This window comes from Telmatherina bonti (genome assembly GCF_933228915.1).
Source record: "Telmatherina bonti genome assembly, chromosome: 11".
Classification (NCBI taxonomy): domain Eukaryota; kingdom Metazoa; phylum Chordata; class Actinopteri; order Atheriniformes; family Telmatherinidae; genus Telmatherina; species Telmatherina bonti.
In genome coordinates this window covers 33,523,698-33,544,606 of record NC_136629.1, presented here as the reverse complement: position 1 = coordinate 33,544,606, position 20,909 = coordinate 33,523,698, and the positions used below count along the sequence as shown (strand labels likewise).

The window sequence follows — 20,909 nt, the reverse complement described above, 5'->3', positions numbered from 1 at the left end:
CCCCACCTCTCTTCACGAGTCGGGACTTTTCTTCCAGAAGAAACGCCAAGTCATGAATTTGAGAGCAGAGAATAGTGACGCCAAATCGGTTGCTACGGCAACCATTACGTAAGCTCGCCGCGCTTGATGCCCGGACAGGCAGCGCCTCCAGAGACAACGACAGGGAAACTGACACGTTTCCTCCTGTTTCTGGAAAGAAGTAGCTCTTTAAAAGTCTTCACACCAAAATGCAGTTAATTTAACATCTCAACAATGCAGTGCAATAAGTAAGACTGTGGGAGGCATATCTTAGAACCAGGGTTTTTTTTTATTTTATTTTTTTTTATGACATTTTGACACCATTTACATGATCCGCATGGGGTCATGAGATAATTTAACGGGTCCGAACCATTGTAAAATAAAAACACACAACTTCAATTTATTAAATGTATTTGGCATTTTCCAGGGTTAGATAATGTAGAGATTAATCCTAAATTTGAACCTTAAAAAAAGAAAAAAACAACAACAAACCCCCCCCCCCCCACACACACACACATTAATAATTAAACGACAGAGTTGGTGTTAGTACACATGGCTTCTCAAAAATCTGAATTTGGCAAAATATAGTTTAACCTTTACATGTTTGGCCCACTTGATTGATAAAGTGCTTGAACTTTTAGATAAAAAAACCATTTACCATTATTTATTTATTTATTTAGTTAGTTAGTTTACTCATTTATTTATGTCAATATGTATATAATTAATAAATAGGTTGACTTCAGACAGATTCATTATTATCAATATATCAAATAAATAAATGAATAAACAATGAATGAATAAATTGTTAATATTAAGGAATGTGCTTTGATAAATCTTTTAAGCAGCAAAATATGGCTAATACTGAAAGGAAAATCACTTCAAATAGGATTAATGTACCCATCCTTAGAGTGACACCCAGTACAGTTGAAAAGAAATAAAAAAATTTGTTATAATTTGTAACATAAATGTTTGATCCTCATTTAGGTGGATTTAAATAAAGCTAAGGGATTTAAATCAAATATTAGCAATGTTATGTGCCAGTGTAACTTGCAGCCTTCACATTATAACAGGCTGTTTGTAGGAACATGCACATGTAAAAGAAACATTTACAACATTATATAAATAAACACTCTCTTACACACAGTAGCAAAAAGTGATATTTATTTTTTATTAAGAGTAAAAATTGAGCAATCAGGTTATGTGTAGTGTGCATTAACAAGGATATTAAATGAATATACATTCCATCTGTATCTTTAAAAGGCATACAAGAGTTTTCTATTAGTATAATTTATAGAAAGGTTGAAGGCTAATGTGCAGCTTATAAAGGCAAGGCATGCAAACAGCAGTCATGCCGAATAAATGAAAATAGGTGACATTAAAAAGCTTTAACAGTGACATACACTACTCAGTGCTTCATTATACTTAACTCAGCAGCAGCTCCTTAAATCTTTTTTCTTACTTGTTTTTCTTCATGAAAAACAGAATCTTGTACACTTTCTTCTTTCTTACAGGAGGGCTGATAAACAGAAAATACACAAGCAATCCAGAAAATTTCTTGTCTTTCTTTCTTCTTTGTTTACGTTCCATCATTTGCCCAAAAAAATTTCTGATTTCAAACCTTCAAAGCAAAGTTTTCTTTGCTTTTGGGACAAAAAGAATCTCCAGTGTCATCAGCATGCATAACGTGTAAATCCATTCTCTGCTAAGCGGTAAGTAGTTTCTGTTTTTCCAAGATCAAGCTTTAAAAACAAGTAGTATTACACACAAAAACCTTGATAGGGTGTATTAGCAGCATTACTCCCCCACGTGTGACAATTTACTAATAATAGCAGCATCATGAAGAGGACCTGACTCCAGACCAGTTGTCAGCAGTGCAGAATGATGATGTGGTGCTTCATACAGAAAGCGAACAAAGGACTTCTTTCTATGATACAATTAAATGTTTTAAAATGGCACCATTCTCTCTTTTTTTACTTATAAAACCTGATGGTAGGTTTCAACACTGTTTCAGTGATAATTTTAGTGGGTGTGTAGAACAGATGGATGAAAGTGACATCCCGAACCCAAAATGTGTTCTTATTCTTCTTAGACACAAGTAAAATGAGTTATTTTACTCCTAATGTCCACAGGATGGCAGAAGTCATCCGTGGCTGAGTCAACAGCTATCAAGCGAAGTGTTTTGGCCAGACAGTGGTTTGATCTGAAACTGGTGTCAGTAATTTGGCTTTATACATGCTGGTTGTACATATAAATCATAAATGATGACAGATCTAAATCAGTAGATTTGATTTTGACAGAATGATAAATAAAAGCAGACTCCTTTCCCAATGAATCATCCTATTACAAGGCTGCAACGAATGATTGTTTCCCTATAAAGTGGAGTACCGATGGCGGCCTTGATAATTCATTGTTAATTAAGCATTTCATTAGCAGTAAGTCCACTGGCCTAAAAACAAACAAATAAACAAACAAAACATTGGTCCTTTGTAAAAACAAACAAAATATACCAGGCAAATCGTTAGAAGTCACTGACAGTAATCAAATATATACATATGTGAAAGTAGAAACTGTGAATTCTTTGTGATTTGTCTGTTTATCTGTATCTGTGGACACAATGTTTTATTTTTGCAGCTAGGTTTTCTGTGCTTACATTTACTGGTTTATAGTCCAGCTACATAAATTAAGACAATGCATTTAATACAAATATGCTGCGTTTTTGTTAAAGCGCTCACAATAAACTACCTGCATATTGTTGATAACTGCTTACATTGTGCTGGTAATGCTTTCATGCTTGATTTATGGCTTCGGGAGTAGAAAAAAAAAGGAAAACATGCTTCGACATCATTATAAACCTCTTATGCATTGCTGCTTAAAGGTGTTTTGATACAAGCTACATGCTCACATCCAAAAAGCAAATAAAAATAGCTACAAGGTTTCAGTCAAGTATTAAACAGTTAATCTTCCTATCCTATAGCATGTAATTTGCTTGGACTAAAGGGAACGAAGGCTGGATTCAGCGTGACATTACAGGCCAGCACGTCCTTGAGGTTAAAATGCAGCAACTGCAACTGTCAGGCGCTGTTAAAAATTCATCGTATTGATTTGGCTGACAGCAGAGACCCTTTAGCCTCTTTTTCTAACTGCTCTTTTAGCATTTGTTCAGGAAGTCACAATTTGAAAAGGTAAATTAATTTCCTCCTCTTTTCTTGGGATTTGTATATATAAAGTATTGATCATTTGTTTCATGCTGATAGTATATGGCAGGAGATTAAACTAATTCAATTACAACCTCTTTAAAATGAATTTAAATGTACACAAGCTGCCTAGTAAGACTGAAACATGAAGGATGTTGATTTGAGAGGTGCTTTTAGACTTCTACTTTCTTAACTTTTGGTCAGCATTGAAAATGAGTTTGGAGCAGTTTCCATCTCAACTGGGCCAGGTGAGGTTTTCTTTCATTGGGTCAGATCACAGGTGTCAACGGCCAGAATCCTGCAAGTTTTTGTCACCTTTATGCTCCAACACACCTGACTGAAATGAAAGAGTAGGTTGACAAGAAGTTGTTGGATCCATTTGATTTGAATCAGGTGTGTTGGTGCAGGGAAACAACAAAAACCTTTCAGATACCGACCCTAGAGGACTGGAGTTTGACACCCCTGGATAAACTAAATCTTTCCAGTTGGTTCTTAAGTTACACTGTAGTTTTAAATCATTATTCTTGTTTATTTGAATGAAAATGCTACAGGAGATAAATGTATTTACATAAGGAGCAATTACTATCAGAGCACTGAGGCATTGAGAAATCTCCAACAAATAAAGTTGAGTTATAAATCTTTCTTTATCAATTTTTACGTTAATTTAAATGCTAGACGTAGCTAGTGTAGCTACACATACTGCAACACCTCCCTTCTCCACACAGGCATGCAGGTTATTCTCCCTTTTAAAGGGTGATTATTCATGACTGCCACAAACTCCTTAAGTGAAATTCAAGAATTAGGCAATCAACTTAATTTTTAAATGCATCATTTGATTGAAAGCTGTCAACATAGACAGAGAAAAAGATTAAATAAGTAGCAAAGTTCTGAGATATAGTTCATGTATAAATACGTATTACTTCTAAACCAAGATGTTTTGGTTTTATTCTCATAGGATTCATAAAAAGTGTCAGACTTCAGCTGAAGGTTTCCTTTCTTTCCCAAGTTCTTCCTTTTTTGATTCCCTCTTTCCTTTTGCCCACCACTGAAGGGCTTTGTTAACATGCTACTGATGAAATCCACAGACATTGGATGAGAACAGTTCTCCAAATGAAGTTCTAAGGAAGTCACAGAGCTCCATTGGTCATCTCTCTGAAGCCGCTGCTCTCAGCCGATTGATTGGGTGGGTTCATTGGATTGTCATTATTTGGAATTTGAGCTGGTCTGTCATCGAAGTGATTCATTTTGATTTGAGCCCTCTCTTGGTAACTGTCCATAATAGGCACCTGTACATTGGTCATACTTTGGTGACTCACTTTTCTAAGGTCTTTTCTTTCATCATGGTGACTTGTTCTGTCTAGCGCTAGACCATCAACTTTGTGATGGTTTCTCAGTGGTAAAGGTCCATTATCATACTGACCTTTTCTGATAGGCACTGGTCCATTGTCTAAGTCACTGGCTCTGACTGTCACCAACTTTGGGATTTGGTACTTGTTGCAAACTGGGATCTTGTTGCTTTGGAGCGTGCGGGTATAATGGGAAAACCAGTCCCGCTCAAATACAGCCTGTAACTGCTCCACCACTGTGAAGTTCCTCTCCTCGATGCCCTCTGGGTGACTGATCACAAGGCCTGCTCCTGCATTAAAGGTAAACTCGTTCCCCACCCAGTCAAGGTTACCTGTCGGGAAGCAGATCACACTCAGATGCCTTGCAGAAGAAGTACAAAGAAACTCCATTAGTTTGAGTCATTTACATGCAACAAAACATTTTTGGTCACTATAAGATTTTACTTTTTTTAAAAAATTTTTTTTTATTGTAATCCATTTGTATCAGGAGTCATGTTTGGACAAGTTATAATGAACTGCAAGAGATTTAGGCAACATAAAATCTGTTGACAATTTAGCTTTTTATGAGCTTTTAAAATCTATCAGTACTCAAGCAATGGATCAGGTCTTTGCCCAGTTCTGGTATATGTTAATAGGATATAAAAAATGAAAAACAACATAAACATAGATGAAAATTAACAATAAAGTGCTGTTTGATATAATTTTTTACATTTTTTTTGTTGTTGTTTCTCTTAAATGATACTCATCCTTGGATTTCAGTTTTGTAAACCAAACAAATTGAGAACTGTTCTTCTGAAATTCAGACGTACATGACATGAGCAAAGAGTTATGAGCCACAGTCCTGAAGTCTGGTTGATGAGCTCACCTAAATAAATCGCTCTGTCTGTAACCATAAACCTGTTGTGGTTTATTCCGTGGTGCAGTCTGGGATTGAAGAACTTCTAAACAAACAGACAGGGACACACACAGATTGAGCGTTGATAAGCTGTATCTGTAGAGTTAAAAATACTTCATAATGGCATTGAACTTACTGCTTCCAGTGAGCAGTTTGCCTGCTCCATACACAGACTCCTCAGGGACCAGATGAAATTGAAAGTAAGTGGATGAGTTTTTTCCCAGCAACTTATCAGGAGACAGACCCGCACCTTCCTCAGGATCAAAGCCTCTCTTATAAGACTGTCAATACGAGACCAGTACCTTGGCACAGACACACAAGAACGTGGGCATATAGCCAGAGAGACGCATTGCCATACACAGAGTTTAATCACTGGGATCAAAGCAATGCATCCAACCTCTTGATGATATGCCAACACACCACTAGAGTGGCTCTAACCTTTGAGTGCTGCTGCTGAGGAGAGGCAGATAATCTATAATGGAGATGTATATGAAATGGCGAGCCTCCTTGATGACCCTGGAAATGGCCTCCAGGTCACTGCTACGATCTCTGGGGATGAAAACATCTGGCGAGCTCTGTCAATAGAGAGTGATAGCAAATTCAATTAGAAAGTGATGGTATTGTGTGGGGAGATGATATACATCAGCTGAAAGTGTGCCACTCTCTGAAGAAATGCATAAAATGGATTCAGAGGACAGTGTAAATAGATATTAATTACTGAGACCCAGGCAGTTATGTTTATATTATACAGAGCTAACTGCACTCTCATCATTATCTTTCTTCCAAACTTCATTCTCATATCTGGACATATTTTACACCAACCAAGATTTAGGTTCATTTTTAAATTGTCTGTTGACAGACAGCGGACGATTAACGAGTGTGTGCTCGAGTTTGCGTTCATATTAATCTTGTGGAAATGCTGTATCAGATACTTTCTGCTGCTATACGTATGACATTTCCATCACTCATCACCAGCAAGAAAACTATACCGAAAGGCTCAACGTCGTGCAGAGATGGGAAAAATTGTTTACAGACACTTCTGCTGCAGATGGCCTTGATGAGGTACATCTTTACAGCCCACAGATTTAAAGTATGGTCTAAAACTTATTGCATTATTTAAAAAGTCTTTTGACCGCAGAAATTTGGACTAAAAAAGTGCTTATACAAATATAAACATTGGCTCTGCTTCATTTAAAGTACCAACACATCCGTAGTGCACGTTCACAGCTGTTTCAAGGACTTTTTCATTTGTAGGAAGGTGTGAGCGTGAACACATTCTCCCAGTTTCCAGCTACACCTGCGGATTGTATGCTTTGACTGATGTGCTCACATCATGAGAGATGGATGTTTGCTATCTGAAAATCTTTCACGCTGACTTGCACATGTTGAAATGCTGTATGCTGACAATACATTAAGTTTTTAAATTAGAATTTTATCACTGAACGACAAGATTTAGTCAGTTTTATAATGCCATCACAATAACTTTCAAGCTTACAGAAACCAAGCTGAACGCAAGTATGACTGTTACATGTGTGCTGAAAATAAAAAAAAGACTTTTGTGTAAGAGATGCATCAGGGTTTTCCCCTGTTTTCTAAGCTTTATGCAGAATTTATGTATCAAATAATAGTACAACACTGTAACAGTCCTATAAATGGAATAGCAATTTAACCCTTTAAAGTCCAACCTAAGAAAAACTGGGGATAAAGGTTTTTTTTTTTTTTTACCATGAAATCTTCACAAAAATTTTATTTTATTTTATTTTTTTGTGTGTATTTTTTACTTTTTATTACTACATGATAGGTCAGAATAATTGCAGTGCAATCTTCTTCTTCCTGGTATCCATTAGGAGGCAGGAGCAAGTATCGGGTTTGCTCAAAACCTTGTACAAAATGGTTTTAGGCAAAGTTTCTACCATAAACTGATGCAAAACGTCTCAGAAACGGTGTGTATCACATATGATAAATTTGTCTTTATGGAGTTCAACGTATAGCATTGTAATTTACAACAATAATAATGGTTTGTATTTATGTAGGTTGATACTGAATTGAATAATCATCAATTTCACATTTACACAAAGATAATCTGCATGTTTAGCACAGTCTGAGACAGACAGACAAACAGAAATGTGGCTTCCAGTCTGTACAAACAGCCTGTCAAACCACCAACAAGCATTTATTCATATTTACGCATCAGTGCTATCAATATTTCTGTATCCCACATGCGTAACCTGCATACCTCATAACACAGACTAGTTGTTTAATGGCATAGCTGTTCAGTAAACACAAAATAATATCATCTGTTTTGTATCCTGTTTTGACAAGTGTATGGATATTTGGGTTATCTAAAAGGCATGAAAAATTGTGTGTTTATAGTACAACAAATAATATAATTGAAAGGCTATAACAGAGGACTTACAGAAACATAAGCAAGAGCGTTAGAGTTGTTAAAGGTGAGATTGAGGGGTGAATCCCTGTTGTAGAGGGCAAAGAGGCGCTTGGACCAGAAAGAGGGGATGAAGTCTTTATAGTTGAGACCCCAGTAGAGGCTGAACACTCTGTGGAGGTCCAGAGCCAGACAGCTGCAGTTGTACACCAACACACCGAGCTCCTTCCTCTGCAGAAAAAAAACAGACACATTTCGGGGACCATAGGCATTATAAAAGTCAGCTTCAGCCAGCTTGAGGCCTTTTCCTCTGTGTAAATTATTCATAAATATGAAATATCTTTGTAACCATACTCAGATATAACTGCTGTGTAATAATCATGTGCAACAAAGTGAGAATGCAATGTCTGCCCTTTGATTATCAAAGCAAATATATGGTCCATCAGCTACCTCAAAGTAGCCCTTCCTAATTATAATACACCTACACCTGTCCTCATACACACACACTTAGAATACACCTTCTTCTTCTAAGCTTATGCTGTCGCAGAGTCTCATCCAATTTACAAGCCCTTGCCCATCGTCACAGCAACAGCGAGGAATGAAAGGACACTTCAGCGATTCTTATTTCGGTTCCCATTTATTTTGCTTTGCTCTCTGCAGTATTTCAATTTAAAAGAGATTCTTCTTCATTTCAGTGGTGAAGGCTTGCTCCTTCTAAAGTGCCTTTTCAGTTTTTCCCTGTTCCCATTTGTTCTGCTCCTGCAGTGTTGACACAAGGAGAGTATTTCTAACAAAGCAGAAGTCTGACGAAAACTCTGATTTGGCACGACTGATTCCGTCTCCTCATGAGAAACACTGAAACGTGCCTTGCTGTGAACTACAATTCCTGTCAGTAGCTTAACTTGTTGGTACAGTTCTTAGACAGTCGGACGGATCAGAATACCAAAAATGAAAATTATAACACTTCAATATGTCTGCTCTTTGAGAGCTGCAAACGCTGTGAAATGAAGGGAAAATAGTATAAAAGGTAGGAAGTGACAAAATACAGAAACTGAGTTTAGCATGAATTATATTTTAATGGTCAACTTGAGCTCCTTTTAATTCATCTTCTAAAATCTAGGTGACTTAAATTTGTAGATGTCTGACAGTAGATCAACAATAAGACAAAAAAAAAAAAAAAAAAATCTATTTTGAGTAAAGGGATGAGGGATTTTTTTTTATTTTTAATTTTCAGCCTTTGGAGGCCACCTCCTGATCTCAGTAATTACTTCATTATATCATTTTGAGCAGTTGTTGCGTGTCTAATATGGCACGATAAACGAGGAAAGTAACCTGCTCGGAAACTTATTCTGCATGGTGACTACCAGGCTAAACCTACTGTACATCCATAATCTTAAATAAACAACTACAGACAACAACAGACCGCTGTAGCAGAAACCTGCAACAGTTCGATCTGCTTGAAAAACTTTCAACATTTGGGTTGGTTTTTTTTTTTTAATCTAAACTGAGTTTAAATCGTGTTTCTGTGTGTTTTGTAATGTTCAGTGGGTTCTACAGAACTGTGGCCAGAGATCTCCAGTCCATGCTGCCGCTGCCGATGTAGAAATGAGTCCGATCGACCACCCAGAAGGAGGCGTGCAGGTTGCCTTTAGTCAGTGCTGCCATGTTCACATAGTGGACCTCGGCACCTTCATACAGGGAATGAGAAAGAAAACAAGAGAAGAGATTAAGTGAAAAAAACAAAAACAAGACAGCAAGATGAAAAGAAAAAGAGGTGATTTGTGAGACAAGGAGACGGACGAGGAGAAAGGACGGAGCTGACCGTGTTTGTCAAGAGTCTCCAGTTCAGTTGAGTTGATCATCCCACTGGAGATCTTCAGCTGGATTCCCTTCTTCTTCAGCCCCTGTAGGGCGGACAGCAGAGCCCTGCCCTGAGGGAAACACATCAATAAACCACGGAGGCAGCTTGACATGCAGGTATTCAGCCATGACCCAGTTCAGACGCTGTCTGTGTGATTCTGGTAATAGTGAGTTACTATTTATATCATCCATGTACTATTTTTGAGCTGTTTGTTCGGGTGTATTTATGATATTTACAGATCTTGTCACAGGAGTTGTGTGAGGAGTTTTGTTTGATCAAGATGTCATCGTCTCAGATGACTCCTCGTATTAACTTTTCTTTGCTTTTCCAGTCATGGTGACAGACAGGAAAACTTCTAACAACCCAGTTAAAAACATGTCTGTTTTTAGGATGACAGCTTATCTAATAAAAGGCTGAAATGTTACAGAACAACTTTTGTTGCTCCTTTAAACAATAATCTTGATTTTATACAGTAAGTTCGGTTTGTTCATCAAACATTTTCACCTTGTGAAAATAAACTTAGCACATAAAGTAAGCAAATTTGTGTTCAGTCCATCATGTTTTCCTTTTATTAATACCAAGCGGTGTCGTATTATACATCACTGGAACACCTAATTAGTTGCCTTTACAGTTAGTTAGTACTAGTACTAGTTTGTAGTAAGGACTATACGTCCGTAAATGAGCTACACAGGTAGTGCCCCCCCAAAAATGTACTTATTATATTTCAATGCAATAGTTTCCTATTGGTGTTCAATCTTGAGATTTAAGTGCTGCCAGATTTATGTCAGTTACAGGTGTGTAACCTGATTGGTATGTAGAGATAGTATTGTTTAACATGAAAATGACTGTTTTTATTGCTGAATGCCAACAACAAATTTCCTTATGTCCTCATGGATCACATTTGGAGATGTTTGATATTGGCTTTTTTTTTTTTTTTAAACCGATATATCAGTTTTGTCAAATACCGATATCAGCTGATATCAATATTTTATGTGTCAAACAAAAAGACATATCTGAAAATCTATAGATGACGTCTTATATTTAGTCACTTTGAGTTAAAGGAGACGTAGCTGAAGAGTTTGACACATAATAAATGCATGTTGTGTAAAAGTGTGTCATTAAAAAGTAAAAAATAACGATACCAATAATTTCTGATATTGCATTTTAATGCCGATATTGACCAATGATATTAGTATGCCTATAATATTGGACATTTCTAGTCTGAATGAGATTCTAAAACCAGTTGTGATCCCATATTTCCATCAGGGTCATCACAGAGTATCTCCAGAATTTGGGAGTAAATACAGAAAGACAGAATAACCTGCCATGAATCCAGACCTCAACACTACTGAACCCCTGTGGGATCAGCTTGAATGGGCTAAATGTGCACGAGTGAGTAAACACCACGACTGATCATCAGTGATTCCTGGTTTAGGAATAGGATGTCATCCCACAGCATGCGGATGAAGTGCCAGGCTGCTGTTGGAGTGTATTGATCTTCCACACATTGACAATAAAAAATTAATAAAATGTAAAAATGGCCATTATATGTTGTATTTTTCTTTTTACTGTTGCAGAGTGTAATCATGCAATCCACTTAGCAAATCACAACAAGAGTGAATGCACCAGGGGAACATTGTGAAGGATCTAGGCTCATTTTTTGGGAGGCATTATATACAGTTTATGTGCACTATCAACACGTTTAGTTATGTTGCTCATTCCATGAAAGCACAATCCTTTCAAGTAATATCTCACCGTAAAGGTAACCAAACCATCTTTCCAACTTTCGAACAACATTTAACACCAAGTTGTAAAGAAAGGAAATAATTAACAAACTCAAATAACTACTTTTCATGGGTATTTTGTGATTCTAAAATAACTTTAAAAAAAATCTAAAAGATTGAACTTGATTTTTTTGTCAGCATGACAAGGGATGAGAAGTTGAACAGAAAAATCGAATATTGGGATTTTTTTGGATTTGGGAGTTTTTTGTTAAAGGGGTTAGGTTTTTTTTTTTTTTTTTTTTAAGAAATAGAAATAATCAATTACAAAAGTTTTGTCATTTTTATTGCTATAATTGATCTTTTTACTTATCTTCTTGGGCATTATAGCAGCAGAAGGATGGTGTGGTTGCTGTGTTGATTTTTCCTAATTAAAATGAAGAAAAATGACGAGCAAAAAAAGTTTTGTCCATTTTTTTGGTTTGTTTTTAGACGAGAAAAATCAGCAATATCAAAGAAAAGTGAGAATCACAATTAAAATAGAATCGGCACCCAAAAAAGTTGGAATCAAATCAGGATGAAAGCATTTCGTCATAGCCATATTGTTTATAAATGTGGACTGAATGACATGCCAAGATGTGTAAATGTGTGACAGAATATGGGTTTAAGTAGCAGCGGTATGTGTGGTTTCCAGCATTTGAGTTCTAAATATAAAAAAAATCTCAGGCAATGCAGGTAAAAGTCTTTAAATATTAGAAAACCTTCTGCAGTATTATGACTGCAGACCACTAAATTGCTGAAGCAACTTTTAAAGTGAAAAGATATTTATCACAACTTTGAATTCTTAAGTTTGTGAATACTCCAAAAGAAACATCTAGTGACATCTTCAAAGACGAGCTGTGAGCAAAGCACCCCTTGTTCAGTATTTTCTGGTCAAGGAGACTTTTTTTCACAGAAATCTCATAAATTCCTGCAGAAATAATGCAGTCGCAACCTTTTCCAGTTCAGTGAAACACTTCAGCGCAGTGTCTTGTTTTAGCTGATTTTTAAAGTATGATGTAAGATCCATACCAGTATGCACTGCGGCAAGAGCACTTCCATCTCCTCTGCTCGTAGCTTTGCTTTTGTCTGATATTAAATTCAGGATTTTATTTTAGATATAATATACTATAAATTTGCTTCAGGAGGGCTTCAGGCTGAGAGGTCATTTGCTCCTCTCTTATCTGAAGCTTTTCTGTCAGGCTTTCATTCAGTCTGACATTTTCTATATTTTATAACTGAAAGTGTGTACAAAGTGTGTAAATGTACTCAGCCTGACAAAAAGCCTTCAGACAACAGTCAATAAAACACATCCAGTTCATTCCCAAAATCATGCCTAATGCAAGCAGTTTGAAAATGCAGTTAATAGTCTGGAAGAGCAGGCGTTGCTTCTCTACAGTACTGATCTTTTTCAGCCTTTCACTTCCATCATGTTATGGATGTGTATTGACGACACTGATTTAAAGCGACGATAACAATCCTCACAACTATTCTTAAAGCAGTGCTAATAAACTTTGACCAACTTTCACACCTTGCAGCTCCTAATTAAAAGCTAATTTATCCTCCATCTTGGATCTTATCTCTACCCTGAGCTCTGAAATTCAGTATAATGTTGACTCTGGTCTTGTTTTGCTTGATCTCTCTGTATTTCCTTTGCCTTCTCTGTCCTCTCGGGTTCCTTGGCTAAATCAACCGTGGCGTACATTCACACTGGCCAGTTTGTTGATGAAAAGTCCATAAAGCAAAACACAGCAGATGATCTGGGCGAGAACACAAAATTGTGAAGAGCAGTTTGTCAGCTTTGGGATGCTGCAGGGCAATTACAGCTCCATGAATGTACACAATAAAAGCCAGTGTATGGTCAATTCACTGAGTTTTAAGTTTGGAAACATGCATGGTGTTCGTTTCAGTGCGTGTCATGATCCTAATTATCATAACAGGATTATTCTGAGACTCGTGGGTTGAAGGTTACATGCTACACTTTCTGCTTTAGATGTATTTTGATTTCCATACTAGTGTCTGCAAGCTGTTAAATTCAAGGCCCTTAGAGCGCTTCTGCATTGAAGTGAAAGTAAAAGATCTTCGTAGTTCTGCTGCTTCTTCTTATTAAGTACAAAAAGTTGTGAAGTTGTGTTAAATGCACAGTGTCTGGGCGCTCTGGTTGTACCTGTCTGGCAGCAGGCTGGAAGCTGGATTCATAGTCAGAGGAGTTGAGGAGCCACAGCGGGGAAACTATCTCTACGACCCGCATCGCTCGGTCCAATAAGTTGAACAGCCCCACAGAGAGAGGGAGATGTGTTGTGCCATTCTCTAGGAAGGAGATGTCCTCTGGGATGTTCTCCACAAGCACTACACTGTGAAAAATAATAAGAGTAAAGCCTTTAAAAAGATGCAAAAAGCCATAAGTATCACAAAACTCTGCCAGATGAAATCATTTTGGGGTTTATGGTCTTTCACAAAGTAATTACCTGTTTGCATTAGTGTTCTAATTATTCTAAGATTCATTGCTGGTGAAAAAAAACTATACTCATTGCTTTATTACAACGCTATGACTAATCAGCTGACGGTTCTCTTCTTTCTTTTGTAGATCATTAAACTAATGAAAGAAATAAAAATCCACGTGCGTCCTTAGTTTCCATCAAGCATCATTAGATCTTTGTACAGGTTGCCTCTGGCACAAGCTGGGAATAATAAGAGTCGGATGTGCAGAGCCTGAGCAGTGCAGATTAAATTACAGCCAGTCAGGGAAAAGTGACACATTTCTGCTTGTTTCATGCACACTACTCCCTACGCTGTCACATGCTCCGTGCTTTTAATGTAACCATCAGCACTCCTTGGGTGATATACTGTAACTTCAGCCAGGAGCACATTATGAAATCATATAGGAGCAATAAAAATGCTTTACATCTTCTATATGCCTAGCTCATTGGGTTGCATAATGTTCATTGTGGCCCCATTCTTGAAACGTTTTAATGTTGATTTAGGACATTTAGGTATTGGTTTTATGATAAACTGTACCACTATTCTGTAAGTTAAATGATGGGGAAGATGTTCTCTCTGACTGTTATTTTACTATTTCATGTTTTGCATAAATCATTGTGAACTTCTGCCAACCCATTTCATGATTTAACAGGATCCCTGCAATCGACATGCGCTTGAGCAGTGAAGTCAAAGGACTGGATTAACAGGGTAAGACCTACATCTGCAGCCACTCAGAACCAGGCTATTATCAAGCTCCAATGGACAGCAGATCCTCTCCACATCCGGCTTAAACATTGATTTCTGGCAACTGGATTTTAAGAGAGGAATAAGAAAGCGGGGTGTGCAGTGCTTCACATAGAGGGAAAAGCTCCTGCTGCCCCTCTGTGGTTGAGCAAACAAGTGTAAAACAGAAGAAAATAGCAGTAGAACAAATTGTTTCACTTATCTGTGAAGAAAATGGACAAAGATAGAACAGATATTCTCACACTGTCCTACAGCATTGTATTAGGCATGGCGGTATCTAAATGTCATGTTAATAAATCAGTTCAGGTTCAGCAATTTAGGTAAATCAAGGTTATCAGTGCAAATGTATAAGGTACCATTTAATTTGTAGCTAATCAATGACGAATCAAACGTATCCTATCATCCCTAAACAAAGCTTACTTTAGCACATAAGTAGTCACAAGTAGTCAGTTATAATGGAGAACTTGGTGGTTTATCATGTACTAACACTGGAAAGACCACCTGATGACGTATTTACCAGTTTAAATAGAAACATATTTAATTCTCTGCTACTGATTTTCTTTTCATTTTTATTTATGCAAACAAGACACACTCAAAGAAGTGTTATGGTGGCAGCGGAGATGTGGACCCAAACGCAGAGATGAGGGGAACAGGGATGTAGATGCTAGTGGATTTATTTTAACAAAGGCACGCAACAAAGGACACTCAAGGGACTAACTACAACCAAATGATCCAGCAAACAAGGAATGAAAACTGAGGAGTATAAATACACAGAACAAAACGAGACACAGGTGAAACAAGTTAACTAAATGAACCCAGGTGAACTCAATAACGGGAAATCAATGAAGCTAAACAAGAACCGAGGAACTAAACAGGAAAAACTACAAAATAAAACAGGAAGCCCAAAAACAAAGCACCGAAAAACCCAAATCATGACAAGAAGTTCATTTGGGTGAACATGGATGTAAAAGCGCTTTGAGTAACTATTAATGAAGATTTATTCTAGGTTTTTTTGTTTTGTTGTTACTAAAGTAGCTATGTATTTAATATAAAGCATTTCCTTAATATGCCAGTGTCTTATCCTTATTAAAATATAGTGCCATGTAGTGCAGGAGGCAGTGCAACATTTTTTCATTTTTATTTTTGTTTTATGTTTCCTTCCTTCCCTTCAACAGTCCCTTTGTTAAAATAAGGGAAACAATTTATCCCAGAATATCATCTCGGGTAGGTAATTCAGTGCTGAACTGTCGCAGGGAGCTGGACAAATCTTTCCAACTCAATCTGACATATAGAAGAGTGGATAAAACTAAGTGTGGAAAATGCTGGACAGGAAGTTTCTTCCTTTTCAACAAATGTTTCCTCCCCACAGTCGTCCTGTGCATGCTGAGGTAGAAGATCCCTTTGCTATCCTTAGCTGCACTTTCTTTTAAGAACAATTTAATCAATAAATTACAGTGAGTAATGTATTTTAGGATTAAAATGAACTTGGATTAACTGCACTGAATTGGACGTTATGTGACTGGATTGTAATGCAGTTGTGTTGAACAACCTTCTCAGCTGGTTCTGTTATCTGTCCGTACGCCTTTCATGTCTTTTCACATATACCTTTTTTAGTTGAAAGTTGATCTGCTTTGCATATTCTCTCTAAATATATTTACACATTTGCTCTGTTTACATGCTCTGTATATTGTGTTACTTGGCCATTTTACCAATGCCTTGTTAATTTATTTGCATTGTTTATTTCCAGAGGTGGCAATTCATGGTCCAAAAAGTAAAAGTCCTGCCATGTTTTTGGATCTACTTGTACATTTAGAGGAGGTGTTTTCACTAACAGGCTTGTTTACCTGGCAAATAAACTCTGGTCATTAAATTCAGCTCGTTTGGTGACTGGTCAGAACAGCTGTCGGACCGGACTTTTACTTTCTGGACCAGGAATTGCCACCTCTGTATATCTTAGGTTTGATAAAATGTTTGTAAGGCCTGAAAATTGATTTCATCCCAGCGATAATCAACTTTTATTTCCACAGACGTCCATCTGCCCCATTTGAACCAAAACCCAAGTGAAGACTTTTATGCAGATTTTTTTTTTTTGTGCACTTGGAACAACCAAACCACTGAGTTAGCCAAACAATGACTCCTCAGGGTCTAACCAGTGTTTGACTCAAGGGCACACTGGCAGGGTGTGTGCTGCAGGTGATAATGTGGGGGTATCACACTGAGAAACCAGTTACCTTTGTAATCACAGCAAGCGTATGTTATCTTGTGGTAATAGCAGTATATGTAGTGAAGCAAATTTAAGAAGAAACAGGCTGGCTGATGTGTTGCAGAGGATGTTGTTTCAGGTTTTCTTTTTTTCATCTGTCAAATGACTGACCCAAATACTGACCTGTGATAAAACTCACAGAGCAGTCGCAACACACATCGTGGAGTATTCCTTGTAATAAATGGACATGAAAACTGGGACAAATGCAGCAAACATCTCACAGCAGGGAAAACAAGGATAGATTGTAAACAGACTGGAGAAGAGGAGGGGGGTAATCTTATTGTGAGAGGAAACCATTCAGTCTCCTCTAATGGCCGAGAGATATGATAAATAGCGATTGTGACTGGCTCAGACAGCCAGACAGGCCTTGGTATTAAAATTGGAGTAAGCAAAGAGGTGGCGGATGTTTATTCCTGCAGAGGATTCATTGATTTATGCAGTCTGGTTTTTGCATGGCTGGTTTCATCCTTTGTAACCCATCTGCACAGTCATGGGTACAATTCAGACCCAGCAGCCAATAAAACAGTTGTGTAAACTTCATAGTGTGTGCGTGTGTGTGTGTGTGTGTGTGTGTGTGTGTGTGTGTGTGTATGTGCGTGCATGAGACAGTCAAACGAAAAGCCAGAAAGTGCAGCTCTCCCTTTCACTCACACTCCGAATGATAATGGATTTTCAGCTTCTGGTATGAGCGCACGGTTGGATCACTTCGACCTATTGTCTTAAAACAATGTCGAGAAAACATTTCCTCACATTACAGAACCGTCAATATTCACGTGTTTGAATGTTTAACCGAAACTAGATGATATAAAAACACTGCATCGTGTCATAATGTATATGATCGTGCTTCTATAAAGCCACGTGCTTGTTACTCTTAGAGTAGCAACATGGATTCCCATTAAAACTCACAGTTTGCCTTAGTCAGCTCCTGACATCTGATATTAATTTTCCTCCCTCTCGTGAGCTGCCCTGAGCTCTGGCTGTGCAGCAGCGAGGACATTAATACAGGTATCACAGGAGCTGCTGCCACTCTGCCCCCCGTGTGCTCTCACTTCAGTTTAATCAGGGTTTATGTGCTTGTTCTTGACTGAACAAGCACATGTCCACCTATCATTTATTCTATATTTCCTTTTAAGATCATCTCTGTGTCTCTGTTTTGAAAGTAAATTAATTTAAACTTTTATTTATATTGTCTGGCATGCGAAGCTCCCTGAAACCAGGGCAGTAAAACTTCTGGTTTAAAGCTGCAGATCCTGAAAATGAATGATTCTGTTCAGCATCATTTCATTGGCTTTTTGAGTTGATTTCTTCTCCACATTATGGCAGTTGCTTAGTTTGTTTAATGCTTTGCAAAGATCTGTTTGAAGTTTCTGAAGCTTGCAATGGTGCCTGAGTCCTTTGACCAGTAGCTCATGCATTTCCACATTACCTGCAACTCAGGAAAGAAAGCTTACAAACCACTGACAACATCTGATGCTGCTGATTAAAATGCAACCATGAAACTCGAGTCTCTTGTTTACTTCACTTCACCATATTTGTGGATATAATTTCATTTATACCATTTTTTAAACTACCACTTGTCATTTCAGCATCCTTTCATCAACTCCATTGCATATTTTATTAATCAAAGAGAGAATGACAGATAAATATAAATTACTTGAGAGATAAAACAATTCTTCTATTGATAATAAAGATGTTGATTTCAGAAAAAAATGCATTAAATGCAGTAAAAAAATGCATTAAATGCCCTTGCTCTAATAAATAAAGAACTATTTCAATGACTAATTTGTTAAAATGTGTCAAGTAAATATAAAATATCAAAGATTTCATTAGATTTCCTTGATAGTTGGAAATACATGTCAGATATATATTATTTAGAGGTTGTTGCGATGCAATTTGCTGGTGGAGTATGGGCATATTTTTTGGTTTGACCATTAGACCGTTTTACTTGCGCGCTACAGGCTAAATCCTGCAGATACGTCTGCATGTTAATGTGCTCAGAAATATTCTGTCTGAAACTCATGGAAAGAAAACACATCACACTGGACAACATTTAGAGCTTAGAGTCAGCTGACTGCTCACAGATCAGGGATGAGTCAAGTCTGGGTCTCTTAGCATCTTAGTCACAAAGTGGCTGTAGATCAATAATAATTCTCTTATGAGTCACCTGACACCAAAGCGATTACACACACACACACACACACACACACACACACACACACACACACACACACACACACACACACACACACACACACACACACACACACACACACACACACACAAGGAATGCATCAGACTGGTACTTACATTTGATCAGATAAGATGGAATAAACAGCTTCTAATTTGCTCCAACAACCAGGAAACACATACTGATGTAAGCCTAATAGGGTGTGTGTATTACCACAGACGTAAATTAAATTGTTCATCAGAGAGGAGGTGTGTAATGATTGAATTATATGAGCACGAGAAATCTTTGTTTTTGGATTCAGCATTACAGATCAGGTCTCTGATTCCAGTTTGAAGAAATTTAGCGTGATAAAACAACCAGCATACATAATTATAGTTACAATAACAGAAAAGCACCTGAATCGTGGTTTGTCTAAAAGTTTTATGTAATTGTAAACATGCAACAGAGACTAAACAAGCAAGAGAAAATGGTTGGCTGTATGTTAATTATTTAAGTAGAAATGAAATAAGTTAATTATTCAATGTGTATACATAAAAAATGTCACAATTTTTTTTTTTAAGTGAGTTTGCTTTAATGAAAATTTACAGCATGATCAAGCCACACTGCACCTCCTTTATGAATGTGTTGAGCTCATATCTTTCCTTTTTTGCAGCAAACATTGAGGAAAAATGTTTAATGATCATGTGGACACGGAATACTTGTTTCATATTACGCATGCTGCAGCAGTGGCCTCATCATGGATATTTTTGCACATGGAAATCTGACACTTTGGAGTTAATTCTTGATCTGCAAAGACCCCCAAATCCCAGACAGCAAGCCAATAACAGCAGATGAATCTATTCATCATCTTCCTCTTCCACCATCTGGCTCTCCATCCTCCAGCCTCAAATTTATCACCTATTGTACCCCCAAGCTTTAGGGGTCCTTTAGATGGGAAGAAAAGTCCCATTGGGCTTTCCAAGTCAGGATTACTCTTTCAGCTTTAAGAGGTTTTCTGAAGGGGTGATTTAGGGAAGAAAATGGAGGGAGAACATGGACACAGACACACAGAAAGAAGGAGAGAGAGAGCGGAAATAATCCAAGGCTGAATGTTAAATTGAATAATAAGAGTCTAATGGGGAACCAGTGGGACGTGTAGAGACGGAAAAGATTTCTGCTGTATCAGCTCAGCACCTTCTGATCAGCTACTTTCTCTCTGGACCACCAAGACAGATTGCGGAGGCTGTTAGGCTTGTCGTTTTGGGATACACATCTTTAAGATTTGCATGGAGTGTAAAATGTAGCCAAAGTGTGGACTAAAGTTACTTCAGAACAGCAAAGTAATCAATTTCAGCCAGTGGACGAGACAATGGGATTGGGTTAAGCAACACAGAAAAGCCATTTATAAGTGTTTTCCAGAAAACAGCAGGCTCCTTATTTATTAAGTTTCTCCTATTAGACAAAGGTTAAGGTAGAATATGTCTCGGCTAGCAAAAGAAGTCTTCCTCATGGCGTCATCTGACAGCTGTGGCGCGCTGTTTATCAGCTGTCAGATGAGGCCTCTGAGCAGTGGTTTAGTCCAGGGTATATGCTGATATACGGTATATACCCACTTCTTTTTCAGTTAGCATTGAGTACCCACTTCTAACCCCACTGTGATGATGCTTTTACAATTACAAACATCCCTAGACATGTACCTATGCTGCCTAGCAGCTCAGCTAAGGTTACCTTTGCTACACTGGTGCAGTTAGCCATTAGCTGTGTTAACTTAAAGATAAATGTATTTATTAACCTGCG

General features: G+C 37.6%; 1 protein-coding gene across 1 annotated transcript in view; it reads right to left on the bottom strand.

The window, feature by feature from the left end:
• Window positions 1–4,339: 4,339 nt before the first annotated feature.
• LOC306762721 (inactive phospholipase D5-like) overlaps window positions 4,340–20,909 on the bottom strand; it is a gene marked incomplete at both ends in the record, with an annotated part of 89,513 nt that continues 72,943 nt past the window's right edge. The window contains 8 exons of the mRNA XM_079249316.1: window positions 4,340–4,890; window positions 5,424–5,499; window positions 5,590–5,755; window positions 5,892–6,028; window positions 7,870–8,067; window positions 9,397–9,524; window positions 9,659–9,767; window positions 13,625–13,811. Of these exons, the coding sequence (XP_079105442.1) occupies window positions 4,340–4,890; window positions 5,424–5,499; window positions 5,590–5,755; window positions 5,892–6,028; window positions 7,870–8,067; window positions 9,397–9,524; window positions 9,659–9,767; window positions 13,625–13,811 (1,552 nt within the window). The remainder of the gene's footprint in view (window positions 4,891–5,423; window positions 5,500–5,589; window positions 5,756–5,891; window positions 6,029–7,869; window positions 8,068–9,396; window positions 9,525–9,658; window positions 9,768–13,624; window positions 13,812–20,909) is intronic.